At 44.2% G+C, this 19,646-nt stretch overlaps 1 protein-coding gene and 1 pseudogene across 3 annotated transcripts in view; one reads left to right on the top strand and one right to left on the bottom strand.

The window, feature by feature from the left end:
- Prkn (parkin RBR E3 ubiquitin protein ligase) overlaps positions 1-19,646 on the bottom strand; it is a 1,168,744-nt gene that overhangs the window by 494,455 nt on the left and 654,643 nt on the right. The window contains exon 7 of one of the 3 annotated variants that reach the window (XM_021221289.1): positions 2,356-2,740. The exons of the other annotated variants lie outside the window; for them this stretch is intronic. Within the exon in view, the coding sequence (XP_021076948.1) occupies positions 2,686-2,740 (55 nt within the window). The 3' untranslated portion in view covers positions 2,356-2,685. Of the gene's footprint in view, positions 1-2,355; positions 2,741-19,646 lie in introns of those variants that run through there. 3 annotated transcript variants of the gene reach the window in all.
- Positions 14,121-14,678, top strand: LOC110338082 (annotated as a pseudogene).

Below are 19,646 nucleotides of genomic sequence, written 5' to 3' on the forward strand. Positions count from 1 at the left end.
GCCGCAATATCAGGGTCCCTTCAGCAGAATCTTGCTGGCATGAGCATTAGTATCTAGGTTTGGTGGCTGATGATGGGATGGACTCCCGAATGAGGTAGTCTCTGGACAGTCCATCCTTTCATCTTAGCTCTAAATTTTGTCTCTCTACAGGACTCTCTTAATTCTCTCTTGAGTTCCGATCTGACAACGACTGACTGGAAACTAGACTTCCTCAGTAATAGCCACAAGAACACCTACATGCACTCGAAGCTCTTCTGTCCTGCTCCGTTATTTACTGAACTAAAATTAAACTTATCAGGGTGAGCTCCAAAGCTATATTTTCATTCTGGGGCCCACCTACTTTCCATGACTCATTTCTCTTTAGTGCTTCTCTCAGACCTTGGTCTCTTTCTCTCCTTTTCCTTTCCCCTCTCCCCACCGTTTGTTTGTTTGTTTTTTGAGACCGGGTTTGTCTGTATTGCCCTGGCTGTCCTGGAACTCACTTTGTAGACCAGGCTGGCCTCGAACTCAGAAATCCACCTGCCTCTGCCTCCTGAGTGCTGGGATTAAAGGCATGCACCACCACACCCGGCATCCCCTCTCCCTTTTTGAGACAGTCTTTTTATCACAAAGTCCAGGCTGGCTTCTAGAACACATAGTGATCTTCTTGCCTCTGCCACCCACTCTCTAGTGTTGTGATTCCAGTTATAAGCCACCATGGCTTAGTTAGCATCTTAATTACTTTCCAATTACAAATCTTGCTTGATCCTTATATTTCTCTGTGTCAGAAGTCATGCTCCTCTGGGGATCTTCACCCTTGAAACACCTTTCCTTTTGTGTCCTATGTGAACCTGAACCTTCCACATGGCTGGGGTTCCTATGGTTTCTAGTGACTGTTCTTGAATGTGCTTATGAGTACATTCTTGTCAACATCTGGCTTGAGGTGTTGTTCAATTCACTAGAAAGAATTATCTATAAGTATCAGAGTATGAGCACTGGTTAAAGGAGCCCCATTACTTGTTACTACATTCAGTTAATGTGGACGTAATTTTCCTCTGACCCCACATCTATGTTATTTGAGATGGAGGACTTAAAGCCAACTAAAAGATCTGAAGTGGTAATAGATGTTATCTCGTAAGACAAGGCTGTACTTTATGCTATAACAATGGCATTCTATGGGCCACTTATTGGATGCTATTTTTAAAACTTTTTATTGATCTTTCTTGTATTTGGTAGCTTTCATGACCAGTGGAAAACTTTGCAGAGGAAATATAGCTGAGAAGAATGAAAGGAAAGGTAATGTAGAGCCGCACATTCCCCTGCCACAGCAGGGGAAATTCAAAATTGAATGCCAACCCTAGCTATTAAACACACTGATAAAATCTCCCTCCAACTTCACTAAGCCAGGCAATTTTTCTCTCTTCTCCTCTGCCCACAGCAGTCAGCTCTGAGAGGAGGCTGCAGAGATGGCATGAGGAAAGGAATACATTATTCAACATGGGCTTCAGAAAGCCAGCCGTGGCTTGACTCTGACTCGCTGAGGGTAAGGATAACATGGGGAGAGGTCCACAGCGCATCACCAGAAGAGCCAGCTCCCAGTGTAGCTTCTTATGTAGTGAGACTGCACAGCCTGTCGGCTGTCAGGTGCTTCCTCACCGTAGCCAGTTAGGGTGTCTCTTCACGGGACAATAAATAGTTGTTGAACCAATATTTCAATGAACTGTAACCAAAAGCATATTCTAAAGATATACTTATACGTTCCTTTGGCTGTCTAAATACTTGGATTTCCCTAGGAATCCCATGATGGGAGAAGAGGAAGTCTAAACCCTGAAGCCAGCCAGAGCAGGGTGACCCCCAGGAAGAGGTCATGCTCAGTCCTGATAATTCGTCAGGCTGCCTGGTGGTAGACAAGACAACGGTGGATCGGTGATGGGTAGAACTGTACCTTGACTGTGCTTGCCAAATTTTACCTGCATCTCTGCCTCTGACTTAAAATAGACCTCATGCCAATAGTCTGAAGATGGACAAGGAATATCTCTGGGCTTCTCTGTTCCTCCCCAGTGTGGCCATACAGCATATGCCCCTTTCTCTGTTTTCTCACTGTTAGTTGTTGCTGGAGGTAGAGGAGGGCTGCCTGGCCTTATGGGAATGGGCTGAAGTGGGACCCAGCATTGGACAAGGGCCAAGCTGATGGCTTCTGGAGACTTAAGGCTCTCTTGCTTGTTCTGTGGCTGAAAATCACTGGCCCCTGGCCATTAACCCCTGACCTTTAACTGCAGGGGATTAAGTAAAAGAGTTTTGGTCCACAGCCCCTCTCCCCACCCCCAGGTCCTTCTCTGCCTCTTGTCAGCTACAGAAAGTTATGCTCACAGAAAGAAGAACTCACTTTTAAAAGAGGCTGCTGAAGATAGGTGACTGAAGCTAAGCTCCCTGGGATTCTAGGGCCCATGCTGGGATCCCAGAAAGTCTGGTAAGAGGTGAGGTGCTTACTCATGAGCATAAACCCGGGAGGGCGTGATGAAGACAAGAAACCCTGTGTGGAAATTGGCATCTTGGAGAAGTTAAGCGGTAAAGAAATTAACCAGGTTTGGTAGAGCTGAAGGGTGTACAGTCGATGCTGCCCTTGGTAAGCAAGGAAGCCAAGAGACCAGAAGCTGCCTTGTGATCAGTAGGAGGTGACAATCTACTGCACAGTCCTAGAGAGGTTCAGTGGAGATGAGGCCGAGTCAGCATGAAGGCCCCAGATGACGGAGGAAGACGACTGTAAAATGATGAGAAAACTCGGCTCTTAGACTTATTCGTGAGACATTAACTTTTGTTAAGGAGAGGACTGTAGAAGGATAGAACATACTTATAAATTCTTTTCATTCCTTTCCTGTGCAGCCTCTGGCTGTGATCACTTTAAGCAGAAGCCCACATGGGTGATACTCTGCCCTTCCTGGGCTCATGCTAGAAGCCTGGCGGTTTCCATTGCCTGTCTCTTGGGACACTGTTCTGAGTTTTCTGAGCTCTGATCCTCACCACCAGGAGAGGGAGGCGCTGGTCTCTCATCACTGAGCACAGTAAAATCCATACATCTCCTCCATCCTTAATAAGGTATCAGACATGCAAACATCCTTGCCAGCCATGGACCGCCAAACAAGTTAACCAGTACTGTGGGGACAAGTGGCCCAGCTTAGTCCTGTTCATGCCCATTGCTCATACAACTGCGAAATAGGAGCAGAGTCATAGATGAGAGAATCCACATTCTGGGAAGGTTTCTTGTGTAGCAATAGATATCTAAAACAGGATGCAGAAGACAAGGATTCCAGGGGCTGGGGAGAAGACATGTGACCATGAGCCCTTATTTGCATGGTGCCACTCTTTCATATATGACTATAAGGTGACATCATCCTGTTTGTGACACTTTTCACCACTGTTCCCTTGCCTCTGGTTCTACCTTCACTTCCTGTTTCTGTATTTTAATGCCCGGTGCTTAAAGTTAATCTGAACTAATGGTAAAAATAATGTTTTGCTGGACCTATATTTTTGGATAATTTTCTGTTCGGAAGGACACATTCTTAGAGAGCTGAACTTATCATGTGCATTACAGAGGGGGCAGTTCAGCACACTTTGGTGTGGAGTTCACAGCGGATCACCCTCTTGGGCAGGGCAGATGTGAAGAAGAAGGAAAGAGGCCAGGAATTCCATCAGTGACTGATGGCTGCTGTTCTACTGCCAACAGCCTTTCCCTTGTTCTTCTCGGGGGTGGTTATCAGTAACCCTAACTCTTGACCAGAAAGTTGCTAAACAATAGCTCTCAGAGATGTCATTGATGTCTGTCTCCACTGTGCATGGAGGTCACAGATATGGCCCTGATAGTGCCTGAAGCTCTTTGGGTGAGGAAGCTTGATTTGGTTTTAAAGTTGAATGGTAAAGCACACTCATACACAATACTTTGGGATCAGATTCTTGATCATTCTTGAGAGGCTCCAGGAGGACAGACCTGTGTGCTATTTCTTCCTTGAGGTCATCTTCCTCCTCTAGGAGGAGGCCTGCCTCCTTTATGGATGTTAGCGAACATAAATGTTTAACTGATTAATTATCAGAGTGACGACGAGGCAGAGAAATCATAGATAGGGACAGTCTGTGGCTTTTTAAAGAGCATTTTTGTCTCCACACTACATTTTGTCTTAGAAGCAAACAGTTCTCCCACTTTGGTAAGTTATATTGTTCGTGGCGTGTGGAATGTCTGTGAGAGCTATAGATAAAGCTTTTATCATCTGCTATGTCTTCAATTAAATCAAGACCCAATCTCTGATTATTGATTTTGGAGAAGGATGACTAGAGCAAAGTGACTTGGAAGGAAGCAAAAGGCCCCACAAATGCCCCATAACTCATGCCTGTAACTGATACTTCAAGCTGTCTCACATTGGCCAATTTTCTAGTCAAACTAAATCTGCAAAATTAAAATATTACAAATGAATCGTAATGAGCAATCAGATGAGTCTGGCGGAACGAGCCCTCTAAATTACAAAGTGTTCCACTTGAGAAAGTTTTATGCCCTCCGGCAGGGCCCTTGTGTTCCTAAGGTAAGGGGGAAATGAATTACAGGTGTTAGGCATCAGCACTGTGCCACAGCCAACAGCGCTTGCGTGTTGCACCTGCGTGTTGGCTAGCATTGCTCATAAACGTCTCAGGTACGTTATTTTTAGGTACTTCCCAACAACTCTCAAGAACAGACCTACTTGTCTTTATCTGGCAGCCGAGGAAGTGGAAGCACGAACAGCCACTCTCAGCACGGTCTCATTTGTGTGAGAATACCGTGGCTATTGTGGGTCACACTCCTGCTTGCTAAGTGGGTGTTTCCTGGCTAAGGCTATAGAGGCTGCTGGCAGTGGCATTCTCATTGGCATTGGGCAAATCTAGATGAATGGACAGAGTTTGCACAGGGCTTGCTGAGTTGGTTAAATGTTCATTCCCTTGGAGTCTTAGCTACAGTGGGTTAGCACATTGGGGGCCGGGGCTCCTCAGGTTACAGTTGTACAATTTTAGAGATGCCGAGGCAGTGACCCTGTTACCATTGCAGACTTACACTCCTGTCTCCTTTGTAGTTTTCATGGAAAGAAGGTCTGCCAAAAAGGCTGTGGCGATGTCTAAAAAAGAACTCCCAAATATCTCAACCGTGATGCAACCCAGGATATCTCTGACTGATGCAAAAACCCCAGGTTGAAGTCAAGGGCAAATAAGGGGAAGACTGTAAGACTTTTCTGCCTGCTAAATGTCTTTCGTAAGACTGGCAGCTGTTCTCGCAGCAGTCCGTGCTACCTGCAAGGCGGGCAGCATGGCTGTCCTCTACCTGCAGCCGGGTCAGTGACCATGATGGCCTACCAGAGTAGGGGAGCCACAATAAACCAGCTATGAACGGCAGATTAGGTTGGAAATATGAGAATTCAGGAAAACAATGACATGCAGCTCTTATTGTCCCCAAACAAGCTGGCTGGAAACACCTTCTGGAGATAGAATAGTTAAGTCCATCTTTGTGACAGTTATGAGGCATCCCATGAGAGGACACACACTCTCTGCTAAGTGATGCTAATATCACACTGAAGGAAACACTGAGGATGTTAAAAGACTACATTGTATCTCTGTGCATTTATCAAATATTTACAGAGGGCTCTGACCTCGAGATGAAGGAGAGCCAACCAAAGGTGTGCGGTATTTACTGGCCAGAGCTGGGATTCACAGAAACGTTTATCTTTTAATGTATATTTTTCCATTTACCAGTATGGCACATGATGCCAACTTTATTGACATTAATTCTTCGCTGGATGTCTTGCTCTTCCTCAGCAAGCCCATTGGAAATATTACCCTGTACTTTTCAATCAGTTCAGAGCTGCCAAATGCTCACCGAATGCCTACTCTCCATAAATTCTCTAAGCCATCTCTATTTTTTTCCCCACTTATCTATGGATGTTTCTGGAGGGCTGGCTGCTTTCCAGACATTGGCCTCTGAGTGTATTGTAGAATAGAGTGAAGTAGGGAATGAATATATTAAAAAATACAGATAAATGGAATATTTAAGTGAATTCAGGGACTGTAGAACAAATTTAAAGCTCAAATTCTCAAGAAAGCATCGCTGGAAATGACAGTAGGTAAACATGACCATTCAAAGGAGAGATGGTACTTTAATTTATTGAAATGGCAGTGATAGGAACCTGTGAAGGAGGAGCAGGACCAGGAAGCCAGACTTTGGGTCTCTGAGCACACTGATGGAACACGAGCCCAAACACTAGGCTCGCTGTCACATTGTAAAGGAGAATTACACACAGCAAAGATATTAATAGAAGTCAAAAGCAGCTCAGAGCTGGGGACACATGGTGGTCCCTCCCCCTGCTTGTCAAGAACAAGGCCCTGGGCAGGAGCCTTAACAATGCTTAAGGGAATGGTGGCAAGGAGACCACCCAGCTAATTGGACAGTGGGAGAGAGGCATGGTGGATACACTGGGCTGAGAGGAAACTCAAATCAACTATCTGTCAGAAGTTAAACCACAGGGCAAAATAAATGGAATCTGGAGTACAAGAAAGGAGCACTACCCTGCTCCTCTGTGTCACTCAGAACTTTGCCCTCCTTGTGTCACATCATGGGCAGTCACAAAAATTCCCATAAGGATACATCTCCTATTTTCTGAGATGGTCCAGATTTTAAATATTCCACCCCACTCCTCTAGTAAATAGCCCGTATCAAAGTTTTGGGATGTGGAAGTAACAGCATCTGGATGCATAACTCCACAGAGCAGGGGAAATCTAATTTATATAAGAGAGAAGGTTCTGAGGTAGGAGATACTTGTTTTTAAAGCAAACGCTAACAAGAATATCTCTTATTTAGCATGCTCTGTAAGTTCATTATAAACCATGCAGTGTTTAGTATTTTCAAACTATTTGCTTGTTTGCTTATTTATTGATCTATCCCTGTAGTTCTGGACCCAGAGCCTCTGCATACCAGGCAAGCACTCTACCACCCAGCTACATCGCTTTAGCCCTTTCAATGAGATGTAACACAGAGTGGTGCAGTGGTAACATTTCCTGCCTCCTAGAGATAATTATTTATGGGGCTTTTTAGAGAGTCCCCTGCAACACGGCTTCTGCTCTAGCCCGAGAGAGCTGATCCTGCAGCCAAGCCCAAGAGGCTCATGAAGTGATGAATCAGAGCATGTGGTACTGATGCCAGGTTCTTTTCAAACACTGCCCATTCTAAGGCACAGAGGCAAATGTCCACTTTCCATGTCACTATAGAATACGGAAGGCAGACTTCTCCTTGGACTTGGGGAAAGTAGAATACAAAGTGTTTGTATGTGAACATTTCCCCAAGGTGCAGGTGACACCGGGGACGAGTGTCTTTCCAGGACAACTCTGAAGTGCCCCCCCCCAACGCCCTGCTAGCACCACTCTAGCATTCAGCAGACTGGCAGTCAGCACTCCCCGTGATCCAGATGTCAAAATCTTCTGGGCACCAGCGATACCTGCCCGCCTCCAATTGTGACATCAGAAACGGAGGTCAGGTGGGGTGGGATGGAGGATGTTACAGTTCTTCTTTTGAAATTACGGTTCATGATTAAGGGAAAATCACAACCAACATAGGTTAAAACAGCCTATACGTTGCATATATTTATCTTCTTCATCTGAAGTAGGTGTATTTTTAGGCAGGGGGTGGCTTAGAGCTGCAGGAGACCATGATTTGTGATGCAAGAGAAGAGAGCCCGAGGCACAATGCCCCCAGAAGATGCTCTGAAAATGTTCCTTCCTTCTAGGCTGATTCTCCTATACCAGGTGGGGTATAAGCCTCGCCTTCAGGGAGCTGCTAATAGCTAAGGGAAAACTGAATGAAGTAAAGCCAGATGCGCTCAGAAGTTGCTACGTGCCCAACATCTGGCTCCAGAGAGAGGCAGTGAAGCAGCATTACTGAGAGTGTAATAGGGACAGAGGTGAAGGGGTTCTAGGGATAGCCCATACAACCCCAGAGCTGACACAAGTGTAACCTCACAATCTGTACTCCGAGAGCACACACTGGGAGTGTGGAATTGGTCGTGGTGGGTACATTTAGGGCTTGGTTGTTACCAACAACTGGAGAGTAGGGCTCTTGTTTTCCTAGCAGGTCTCAGAGCCCTCAGTCTCCCTCAGACAACCCCATTCCCCTGCTGTCCCCTCCTGAAGACTGTTGATGAAAGACAGCACACTTGGCCAGGGCCCTATGGTCTCTCCTTCCCCTTGCAAGAGAATCTGCAAGCACAACTTTACCTTTGTCCAGTGCCCTCCTGCCCCACAGGCAAGGCCAGGCTAGATCACGGAGAATGGGTGTTGCCCCTCCCCTGCCTCCTGAAAACTTGTAAGGGTCAGAAACTCCCCTTGTCCCATGGATCTGAAGGTCCTCCCTGCAGGACCCCATCATGCCTCCTGTGGTATGGCACTCATTTCCCTAATGATTTCCCGAGGACCTTGTGGCTGTCTATGGCCATAAATGAGTCTATGGCGCTCCGCATAGAGTTACACAGAAGGGTCATGTTTTCTCTCTCAGCTTTCCCTCAGGTGTTTTTGATAATCTAACAATCTGGTTGTCACTGGCCACCAGAAGGTAGCCACTTCTTAGTCAAGGGGATGAAAATTTCCTGACCATGGAGAGGGACAAACAAGGCTTTGCTCAGTAACAGAAGGAAGGGTGGCGGGTGGCATCTGAACTGACAGGATATAGTCACCTACCTCCAGGAAGCCTCTGACTGGGCAAGAGCTGTGCCTTGAACTTGTCATCCTCTTGCCTCAGCTTTCTGCATACTATGGTTAAAAGTATGTGCTTCACTGATGATAGAGTGTGAGAGGCAAAGAAGAATGAGAAGGGGGAGGTGTCGGATGAAGAAGGGACAAGGTCTGATAGAGTTGCAGAAGTTCCAGATCTATGTCAACAGTTCCCCTATGACAGTCTCCTCTGGGTTTTAGCTGACTTTGTCTATTCTTTATGTCTTACATTGACTGATGTTTTATCTTAAAAAAACACACTTTTTAGAGGCTCATCAACTCTTAACCCATGCAATTTCTGCCCCATCTCGAACCCCTGCTTAGGTAAAACCTATGCTGTTCAGTGTCTCTGCCTCTCCTCTGCCATGTCTTTGCCATTTCTAGATCTTCCAGCTTTCTGACATCTTCAGATTTATAGCATCTCTTTTGCTTGGTGTCAGCAATGACTGGAGGCTTTGCCTATGCCGATCCGGCAACTGAGCTCAGTCTCACCCACAGAAGTGACTGTTCCCTGCCTCAGTGATGAGTTTTCTATGACACCTTCCCTTTTCAGTCTGGCCAACAATGACTTTCCTTTCTGGAATCTTCTATTGCGTCTTCTGGCTTCCTTTACTTTGTGTGTCAACCCTTTTCCTTATGACGGATGCCTCCAGGCCTTCTCCACCCCCTCCCAGAGAATTCTTTGTGTTCACTTTCTGAATTGCCTGTGTCTTTTCCTTTGCTGACAGCCATTGCCTCTTACTGGCATCTGAACTACTCAATAACTATTTTCAGAAAAGACGTCAAAATCTCAGAACCCTTCATCATTGAAAGTGGCCATACTTGTTTCCGCCCTTCTTAAAAACTTGACTGGGGACTGGATTCCAGATTGAAGGCCACCCCTTCAATCTTGGCTGTCTTTGGCCTGACTTCTGGTTTCAACTCTAGGGCTCCAGTAATGCACTGGGAGGGGTGTGGCTTTGTTTGGCATAGTTTAAGAGGCTACATGTGGAGGCAGGCTGGAGTCCTGCCCACACCCAGGAGGATGTTACCTGTGCTGCAACGCCATCTTGGGTAGACCATGAAGAATACTATTTGCATGAGCTTCCTAAGCCACCACGGGGACAGGTGTGTAGAGTTCTAGGGAAAGGTGTGTGTTCTATCTAGAGTTCTTCAGTGGCATGTGATCTTTAGGGTGGTTGCTCTGGTTTTGCTCTGCTTTTATAGACTAAACTCCTTGATCTCATTCTCTGAGAGGTTTAGTTTCTGCTGATTCTGGAAGAATCCCATTGGCTTATGAGGAACTTCGCTGTGCTTTGATTGAAAATGAAGCTGAGGCATTAAGGGCTTCGCCTCTGCGAGAAATGGGGTTAGCAGGATTATTTGCACGGATTACCCATTATTGAGGCAACTGGTATCTTAATCAGTACATATATTTGAAAAATACTCCTGCAAAACGGTCATGCTTATAAATGTGTGGTCTTTATTTACATGGGCACATCGTCTACATTTATATGGGGATTTTGCTTTGAATTTACATTTGCCAAGTGACTCTAAACTTCTGTGTTCATGTTTACATTCTCATATTTACTTGGAAGCTTAAGATAAATTTTGCATTGTTAATTTACGACTGTGCATTGGTCCTAAGGATAGCAGCAGGACGTAAACAACAACACACAAGTGGCATAGCACCATGAGCCAGTTTGGTCCTCAAGAGTTTTAGCATGTGTCCACTGAGATTGAAAAGACCACGGCTGGCTTCCTCGTGCAGGAAAGGTGTTCAGAGCTATATGGTTGATTATCGGAGCAGGAAGAATGTGCTGTGGAAGTGGAGACTGAAGATTGAAGTTTGTAAGATGTGAGTGAGTTCAGAGACAAACACCCCATCAGCTTGACTCTGAACTATGAGGGACCCGTGGCGCTTGTAAGAGTTACCAGGGCTGGTTAACTGCACTCAGAGCACAGTTTGAGGAGACTTGCTCTGAGAAAACCTCCTTGATCAGCACAGGAGATCTTATTTACACAAGACAAGCTCTTCCAGAAGCAAATTCTGGCTTATGTCACCCCTCAGCCTATGACAGCCCTTTTCTCCTGCCCTCCCAAATGGTCAGCCCTCAACAAGAAGTACTTTTCCCCAAAGCCTCCTGGTTTGGACAAATCAAATAGACTCTGGAAATTTAGAAAAGTTGATCTGTTGACAAACATACAGTGAAATGACTTAAAATAATTTTAAGAGATACTAAAACATTTGTTTCCATATTTTATCTCTCATCGTCTGCCTAAAGAGATTTTAAAATAGACCTCAAGTTTAACTTAATTGTCAGATGTTCACTGACTTATCATCAGAACTGTCTCAAAGGGGGGAAACGCTACAAAAAGAAAAAGTCAATACAGTGCTATAACTCATACACACAAGTGTAGCAATGGTAAAGTTGAATGTATGACTTCTTATTGGTTGACAAATATGCTTCTCAAAGAACCATGGCAAACAACAGTATAGGAGCAGGAAAAACAAAACAAGACTTGCGTCCTTCAAAATATAGTGAAGGCAGACAAAGCAAACATTTAATCATGCCAAGTCGAAGCACCAAAGGACAGTGAGGAACAGTGGATATGAAATGCTGGAGTGAAGTCTTTTCTAAGTTTGAAGTCTCAGGAGTCCTGGCAGCTTCTACCATTGTACTCCTGGAAAATCCTGAGCCAAGCAGGACAGTCGGTTGTCCTGAAAGAGACAGTGTGTTCGGAGATCATGTGGGGGAATTCTGTGGGTCCAAGAGTGCTGGATAAAAGCCAAATGTGATGGCTCATATCAAGAATCACCTAGGAGACACACCTCTGAGCCTGTCTGAGTTTCTAGATTAGGCTAATTGAGGTGGAAAAGACTATCCAAGAGTGTGGGGCAGGATTCTAACAACCTGGAGGTCCTGTACAAACAGGAAATAAGGAACTGAACACCAACGCCCATTGCTTTCTGCAGTCTCCGGGCAGGGATGCTCACTGGCCAGCTGCCTTACACTCCCACTCCCACACTTTCTCTACCATGATGGACCACACCTCAAAACTGTGAACCTAAGTAAACTCCCCCATCCTTTAGGTGCTGCTCTGCCTTCTTAGCTTTGTTCTGACAACTTCTAGATTGAAGCCGTCTTTGGCAATAGCTAGTGGGCAGCAGCTTTGTGCTCTGCTGTTCCTATGCTCTAAAAAATTCATCACCCTTGGAATTTTGAAGAGTAATGAGTGTTTTTAAGGACAGTAGAGGATTGATTAGGAGCAATAGATCGTCAACACGTTCCATCAGTCGAATCCAGAAGAACGGCAAACCGAGGGAAAGTGCGAGGCGTATATTGGCCCTGAAACTAATTTCTTACAATATACAATTGTCCTGCTGATCAATAGAAAAAGACAACCTAACACAAACAAACAAACAAACAAGAAGAGCTTAAAAGCCATCCAGCGCCTAAACCACAAGTGATCGATAATGATTTGAAATATGCTCAATGAGGTGAGAATCCATTATTTGCCTGTTGGATCAGAAAATATTTAAAAACTTAGCAATAAATAACATAACATGAGCAGCTCGCCAATGAGAACACTAGGGGCAGTGCATCCCTAGCCCTGTGCACTCAGATACGCTTTTCTGAGAGCATTTTGTGAAATTTTTCAAGGCATGTATTATTTGACAGCAGCTTGATGTCTACCAGTGTCCCCACTCAAGAACACGAGGATATGTATACATTGTGATTGATTAAATGTCTGTATCTTGCTTTTAACCTTTATGCTAATGTTGTAATCTTACATGGGACAGAATTTGGAGGTGAGGTTTTGGGGAATGATTAGATTAATATAAGGCTGTGACGGTGTGGAAGCACTGGGTGGGATTTGCCTGCTACGGAGAGGGTGGAGAGAGATGGGGGCACACATACAGTTCTTTTCTTATCTCCCTGCCACACAAAGAACTGTAGCAAGGTTGCTGCCAACAAGCAAGGAGTCTTAGAATCTTGGACTTCCAAGACCCCAGCATTGTAAAAGTAAATTTCTCTAGTTCCACTTGGAATTCAAGACATAGATACACCAAGCTGGACCTGGGATGGAAGCTTCCACCCTGTTGGCTCATGTCTATATTGCCAAAAGGCGAGGTGCTGGAGGGTAGAAGTCTTTGGTTGTTCTTTTCTGCTCTGGACCTGTGAGCTACAACACTGACCCACCAGAAAAAAAAATACTGCATATAAAAGCATAACTGTTGGGAGAGGAACCAACTACTGTCTGGTCAGCTGTGAGGCTCTCTATGCAGGAGAGAATTCTACCTGGTACAGTCAACCTGGTCAAAACTCCATATCCAGAGCGATCGCAGGGCTTGAGGGGGGAGCCTAGTATTGTAATTTGGACAAATAGATGTGTTGTCAAACTGCCTTCTGAATATTTATGTTTCTAGAGATTAGTGCTGCTCTCAATCCTGGTCAGAGATGCCTCTGCTTGCAATGGAAAGACACATAACAGGCGAAATACTCAGAATACAAACCTGTTGACTGTGCAGACGTAAGTGGAACGTCTGTATCACCCTGTTCAAGGCACAGGGACACCAAAGACGGAAAACTGGAGAGATTATAAGAGCTAGAAGATGAGAGAGCTACAGGAGCACAATGATATGGCCACTGTGCCCCTGAACTCACAGTAGCGGAGGTTATCTATATAAGATGAAGCACTGCGACATTTCACTACCACTATCACAGGAGAACAGCTCGTGAGGCCCCACCCCTCCATTTAGAGCTGTTGGCAGTGAGCGGTTGCTGGGCAAGGGAGCCATTTTCTTCATGGCCACTGCTAAATTGCCTGTGCTTCAGTTAATGCAAACAACCCTTCCTTTATCTCAGTGGGTTACAAAATAAGAGCAGAAGACACGAAAGTAGGAGGGAGACAGGAAGAAGAAAGGGTTCAGAGGCATTGAGGGGGGTAAGGAAGGGTAATCAGTGTGAAAATTACATATATGTAATTTATGTAACTATACACATATATACACTTATGGCATGGTCATTTAATAAAAATCTAAGTTATTTTTATTATAAAAATTACTCCATCTATGATATTTCATTGTGTTAGCTTAAGAAGACTAAGCTATCTACGCTAATATTCATTTTGAATTATTTTTAAATATACTAAGCGTTAGAAAATTTTACATATTACTCATACAAATTTGCTGATAGAAATTATAGCCCGGCCAGATATAAGGTAATAATGTATAGATTTTTCACAAGGCTGTGGTGTGTATTTCTGTGGTGTATATTCTGAACCAAAAGGGTATTTAGCTTTACATAAAGTCAAAAAGAGTACAAATTTGTGACCTTTTAAGAAAAATATAGAGCAAGCTCTTTCCTTTTGCTGCCGTGTCTGCACCTATGAGTATGCTCAGGCTGCAGAAGGGGCTTGCCTCTAGTGTCCCCCGCCGTGGTAAAAAGGTCTGGTTGGACCCTAATGAGACCAATGAAATTGCCAGTACCAACTCCCATCAGCCGATCAGGAAGCTGACCAAAGATGGGCTGATCATCTGGAAGCCTGTGACTGTCCATTCCCAGGCTCACTGCTGGAAAAACACCTTGGCCTGATGGAAGGGCAGGCATATGGGCTTAGGGAAGAGGAAGGGTACCGCCAATGCTCGGATGCCCAAGAAGGTCACCTGGATGAGAAGGATGAGGATCCTGCGCCGGCTTCTCAGGAGATACCGGGACTCTAAGAAGACTGTACCTGAAGGTCAAAGGGAAAACGACAAGCGGATTCTCATGGAGCACATCCGTACACTGAAGGCAGACAAGGACCGCAAGAAGCTCCTGGCTGAGCAGGCTGAGGCTCGCAGGTCTAAGACCAAGGAAGCACAGAAGCGCTGGGAGGGCCACATCCTGGCCAAGATGGAAGAGATCCTCAAGACTCTGTCCAAGCAGGAAGACACCAAGAAATAAAGCTCCCCTCGTGTCTGTACAACGTGGCCTGGCTATGGCCTCACATGGATCAGTCATTAAAATAAAACAAGCCATTGTCTATTAAAACAAAGAAAAATATAAGCACACATTTGTTACATTTGGCACACACAATTCTGTAAGCGTGTTTCTGAGAACACACCGAAGCTCAAATGGTGACTGCCTCTAAGAACTTGGAATGCTGCTGCCAACAATCACAATGTGGACAGGGAGTGAGGGCGTCATGCTTTTCCCTCCACACCCGTCTTCACTCTGGTTCTCTGAGTTGTGAAATGTGTAACTTGTATTAAGAAGAAACAAAAACAAAACAGTGAAATGTTTAAAAGACACTTCACCTTGAGATTCCCCATTTCCTTGAGTCACAGGCTATAGGGAGGCCATGCCTGATCCTCTACACTCTGGTCCCTCACATGTGTAGGGTGTCATGTTAGGTGACACGATGCAAATACTCTTCTTCACATCTGGGTTGGAGATGCACCAGATCTGGGAGAAGCTGGTTTTTCCCAGGAATGGTAGAGCACATTGTCCATGCTGGTCAGTAATGTTGTTACTCAGGGTCAGCAGTCAGGGTTAGGCTTAGGGTTGGACAGGATTAGGGTCAGGCCCGGGGTCAGAGTTAGACAGGGTTAAAGTCGTGAACAGAGTTAAACAGGGTTCAAGTCGTGAATAGGGTCAAAGTTAGCATCAGACAGGGTTATCGTTAGGGTTATGGTTATACTTAGGGTCAGGGTTAGGGTTAGGGTTAGGGTTATGGTTATGGTTATACTTAGGGTCAGGGTTAGGGTGGGGATGAGACAGAGTTAGGGTTATAGTTTGATCATGGCCATAGTTAGGGTCAGCATCGGGGGTTAGGGTCAGGGTCATGACCCTAAGTAGTCACACGCTTCATTCCCAAGCAGGGCAGGGATACTGTTCTCCCAACTCCTGTGCTCTCAGTGGCAAACCATAAGCAGTCTTGTCTGTCCCCAAGACGTGTTTAAGGAACCTCTGGATTCCAGACACCAGGTTCTGAATGGAGATGAGAGGAAGTGGGAGGAGCGTGACTGAAAATCACGTGACTTTCAAACTCCTCTGGGCTTTTGTAGATCGGCCTTTCTAAAGCTGAAGTGTGGTTTATGGAAGCATTTCTTTTTCCTATTACATGGCGCTCGAATGGGATCATGCCCTCGAGTCTCCCCTAGATGCATTTACTCTATTCTGCTTTAAGAGCTGAGAAATAAAAACTAGGTTTTTAATTTTCCCTTAGAAATCTGCCAGCCTTTATTTGGGTGTTAGGTTTCTTGATGTCTTGTGCCGCCTTTACCGACGTGGGAATGCGATTGCTCTGTTGTTTGTGTGGGACAGGTCAGATTCAAAGCATGGTCCAAGGAGAACAAATTGCAAACTGTGAAAGCAGAACATCTCGTTATTCACGCCACGCTGTGTGTCAATCCGTTAGTGACATCATGCAGCAATCAGGCATGGCTGGTGTGACACTGTCTTTCAGCATTTCCATTTGGAGGGCAGTTTGGAACGTGTGCCTACGAAAACCTCCAAACATACATACATCTTCTCGCAATTCATGAGCAGATACCACTGAGAGGGAGAGAAGCAGAGTGCATGTGCTAACAGGAACCCTGTAAAGGGAGAAAGTGTAAGCACAAATTCCAAGTTCCATGGGAAGGATGAGTGTGCATGCAAGTCAGCAGTCATTCTAAGCAACCACACACAAGGCTCATTTCCAGGTATATCAAATGGTAAAGAAAGCATCTATGTATTTCCTGGTGTGTGTGGGGGTACGGTACCACATGTTTGAAAGACAAAAAAAAGGAAGAAAAGAAATGAAGGGAAGAGGAAAGGAAGAAAGGAGACTTAAGCAGACCTCTAAACAACCACGGCTTTGAAGGACAGAGAGCGTTAACTTTTGGGTTGAAAGGTTGGTGGTTTTTAATAAGAAAAAATAGTCTGTGATGGTGTTTTGGTCCCCGAGGGGAAAAAAAGGTGCATTGGGAAGACTGGGCAGAAACAGCTGTTTGAGAAACATCTCATGAGATGAAGGTGATGGGACCATTTCAAAAACAGGAAATTCTGCATAAAATGGAACACGGGTAATAAGAGATATGCCATCTCATAAGAGTATGATGTTACACACTTGCAGTAACTGATGAGAATTTCAAGCCAAATTCAAAGCTAACAAATAAATAAGATGTGAACTTGAAATATCTTGTGCAGAAATGTTTGTTCAATGGTTCTGGTTACACTTGGATGTTAGGATATATCATTGAAGATGTGAACACAGAATACAAAGGACTTAGGACCAAGGTGAAGACAGCTGATCCTAAGCTAGTATAATGATCTGGGCTCTATAGATCATTACCTCTTCGGTCTACAGCGTCTCCTTGTTTACTGTTTGCTCCCTCAACCTTGGTGGTTTCTTCCCTCATCTCTCTGTGCTTTAAGTTTTAAGCTCCATTGTGTGTTTTTCTTCAGCATAGTTCCTTCCATGTATATCATGGCGGCATTGAACCAAACTTGTAAACACTGTCTGAACTTTTATTTTTAATGTTTCATTTTCACTTCAGAGTTCAGCCATCTATTTTAAAATTTTGCTTTTTTTGTTAAGACATCTGTAGCATTAAAAAAAAAAAAAAAGCCTTGGCCCTCATGACTGTGGTCACAATGTCAATTTATTTGAATGTGTCTTAGCACTGCTGCTTGCTGGGTAAAATATGTTTTTTGCGGTAGGAAAATTCTTATAGTCATAAGTCAAGGAAAAAGATTAGGTCAAAGTGAATATATTTTGGGACTTCTGGCTTTGGGAACTTCTTCTGGAAGTCTAAGAGATTTACAGACAGCAGATTTTTGTAATATTTAGGTATAGAAAAAGTAAAATGCAACAATAGCCAGAGATACTAAGTGATATTCAGGGTCCAAATACAGTCAAACTCATTTCGATTGTAAAAACTGAGCTTTTCAATTTGCCTCCTGCTGCACAGAGGTAATACACCAGGTGATTCATTCCCACATTTGAGCCATTGTTAACCACAATGGGCGAAGGAGAGTGAGAGCAGGCCTTGGCTATTATATCCCACTCACATGAGAGGGGAAGAAAATTATAGTGCAGAATGACCCATCAAATTTCCCTGACAGGTGCTAATTCATTTTGATCTATCCCTCACTGTAATTTCATTGGTGTGTGTGTCTGGGGGTGGAGGGTGGGGGTAGGGAATACATATTTATAAGTGTGGGAGCCCGCTGCTGTTGTTCTGTTTATAATTTACAGCAACAAAGAATTCATTTATAATTTCCATATTAGAAGTCCCAAGGTGACCCTACTGTGGATACCAACCCCTCCCGCTGTGTAGGATTCCTAACATAATAAAGAATAAAGCAAAACAACAGTATATCCTGACCTGAGCTCATGGGTAATCAATTCACATATTTACTGCGAAAACAATAGGCTGTGCAAAACAGCAGCATTACTAGAGTCTGCTGCAGAAAACCCTTGGGAGTTTGGGAAGGGCCTTCCTGGGAAGCAGCTGATTAATCAGAGTTACTGATGCTTCATTAAAGAGTTATTGTTTTAATTATAATTAACACTCAGTACTTACTTGTGGGAAAGGTGCAGGGAGAGCTCCAGCATAACCCCAGATGACACTTGTGGCTTTTGGGCCTTGTGAGCCATGAGCGAGCGCACACAGTAAAACCAGAGTCAAATGGGAGAAGAGAGGTGGGGCTTTGGAGAACACCGTGTTCCATATAAGCATCTCTCAGGTTAGGAGGCTACGGTGCACATCTCTGCGCTCTACAGAATGCTTCCAGCACTCCGTGGGGTGAACTATTTTATTTCCAGGAAAAATACCAATGTAAATTCCATGTGGTGTATAAAATTCATAGTGCCCATCATGACAAAATAAAAAAAATAAAACACATCAAAATTAGAAAGGGGACTCGAACCAGCATTTTACTACACAAGAGAGATACAGCTCATTAGTAAACACAGGAAATGTACTAAACATAGCTAGTACTTAGAGAAATATATTGAAAACATAGTAAAATATCACTCTACAGATGATAATTACATGATTGGAAGGATAGACAGACAGATAGATGAATAAGTTGACAACATCAAGTATTGTCAAAGATGTGGAGAAACTAAAAGTATCTTTCTACCTTATATGACAAGTTACAGCACTACAAACCACTCAGGTGACTTTCTAAAATACAAAATATACCCAGTCACAGGATCCCGAAGAAGACCCAGTTATTTTTTTAGCTACATGGTTGAAACAAATGTCTACCCAGACTCCTGTGTAGTATGTCTACAGTGTTTCTAACACAACAGTGATACAAATATCCTCTGTTGGCATGTGGATAGACAATGTGTATTCATTTAATGGGCTGCAATCAGGAGTGCAGCTCAGCGGTAGAGTGATTGTCCTGCATGTATAGGGCCCTGGGCTCAACCCCCCAGCAATGAAAAAGTCATGCCATTTACATGAATCAACTTTAAAAGAATTCCAAGATTACTTTGAGAAACTATTCCTGATCAAGACTACTTATAGAATGATTTCATTAATTAGAACTTTCTATATAACAGATAAAGCTCTATAGACAGAGATGATCAATACTTGGGGACACAGGTAGGGGAAAGGTTGAACCCCAAGACTGCGTTGTTTACTGGGGGAAAAAAATCTGTTTCTAGTTGTTGTATGGCTCAGCCCTAGCACATACCTTTAATCCAAGACCTTTCTGTTTATGGTATAGCACATACCTTTAATCCAAGACCTTTATGTTTATTGTAAACAGGATTAAATAAAGTCAACCGTAGGGCAAGAGGCAGAGAAAACAGCCAGTTGACAGGGGGTGAACATAGGGAAAGAAAACATATGGAGAAAGAGGGGTCAGGAGGACAGGTAGCCACATAGGAAGAAGAATTTTTCTCTTCTTCTGTATGACCACATACAGTTT

Source organism: Mus pahari, chromosome 21, assembly GCF_900095145.1.
Source record: "Mus pahari chromosome 21, PAHARI_EIJ_v1.1, whole genome shotgun sequence".
Taxonomy (NCBI): Eukaryota; Metazoa; Chordata; class Mammalia; order Rodentia; family Muridae; genus Mus; species Mus pahari.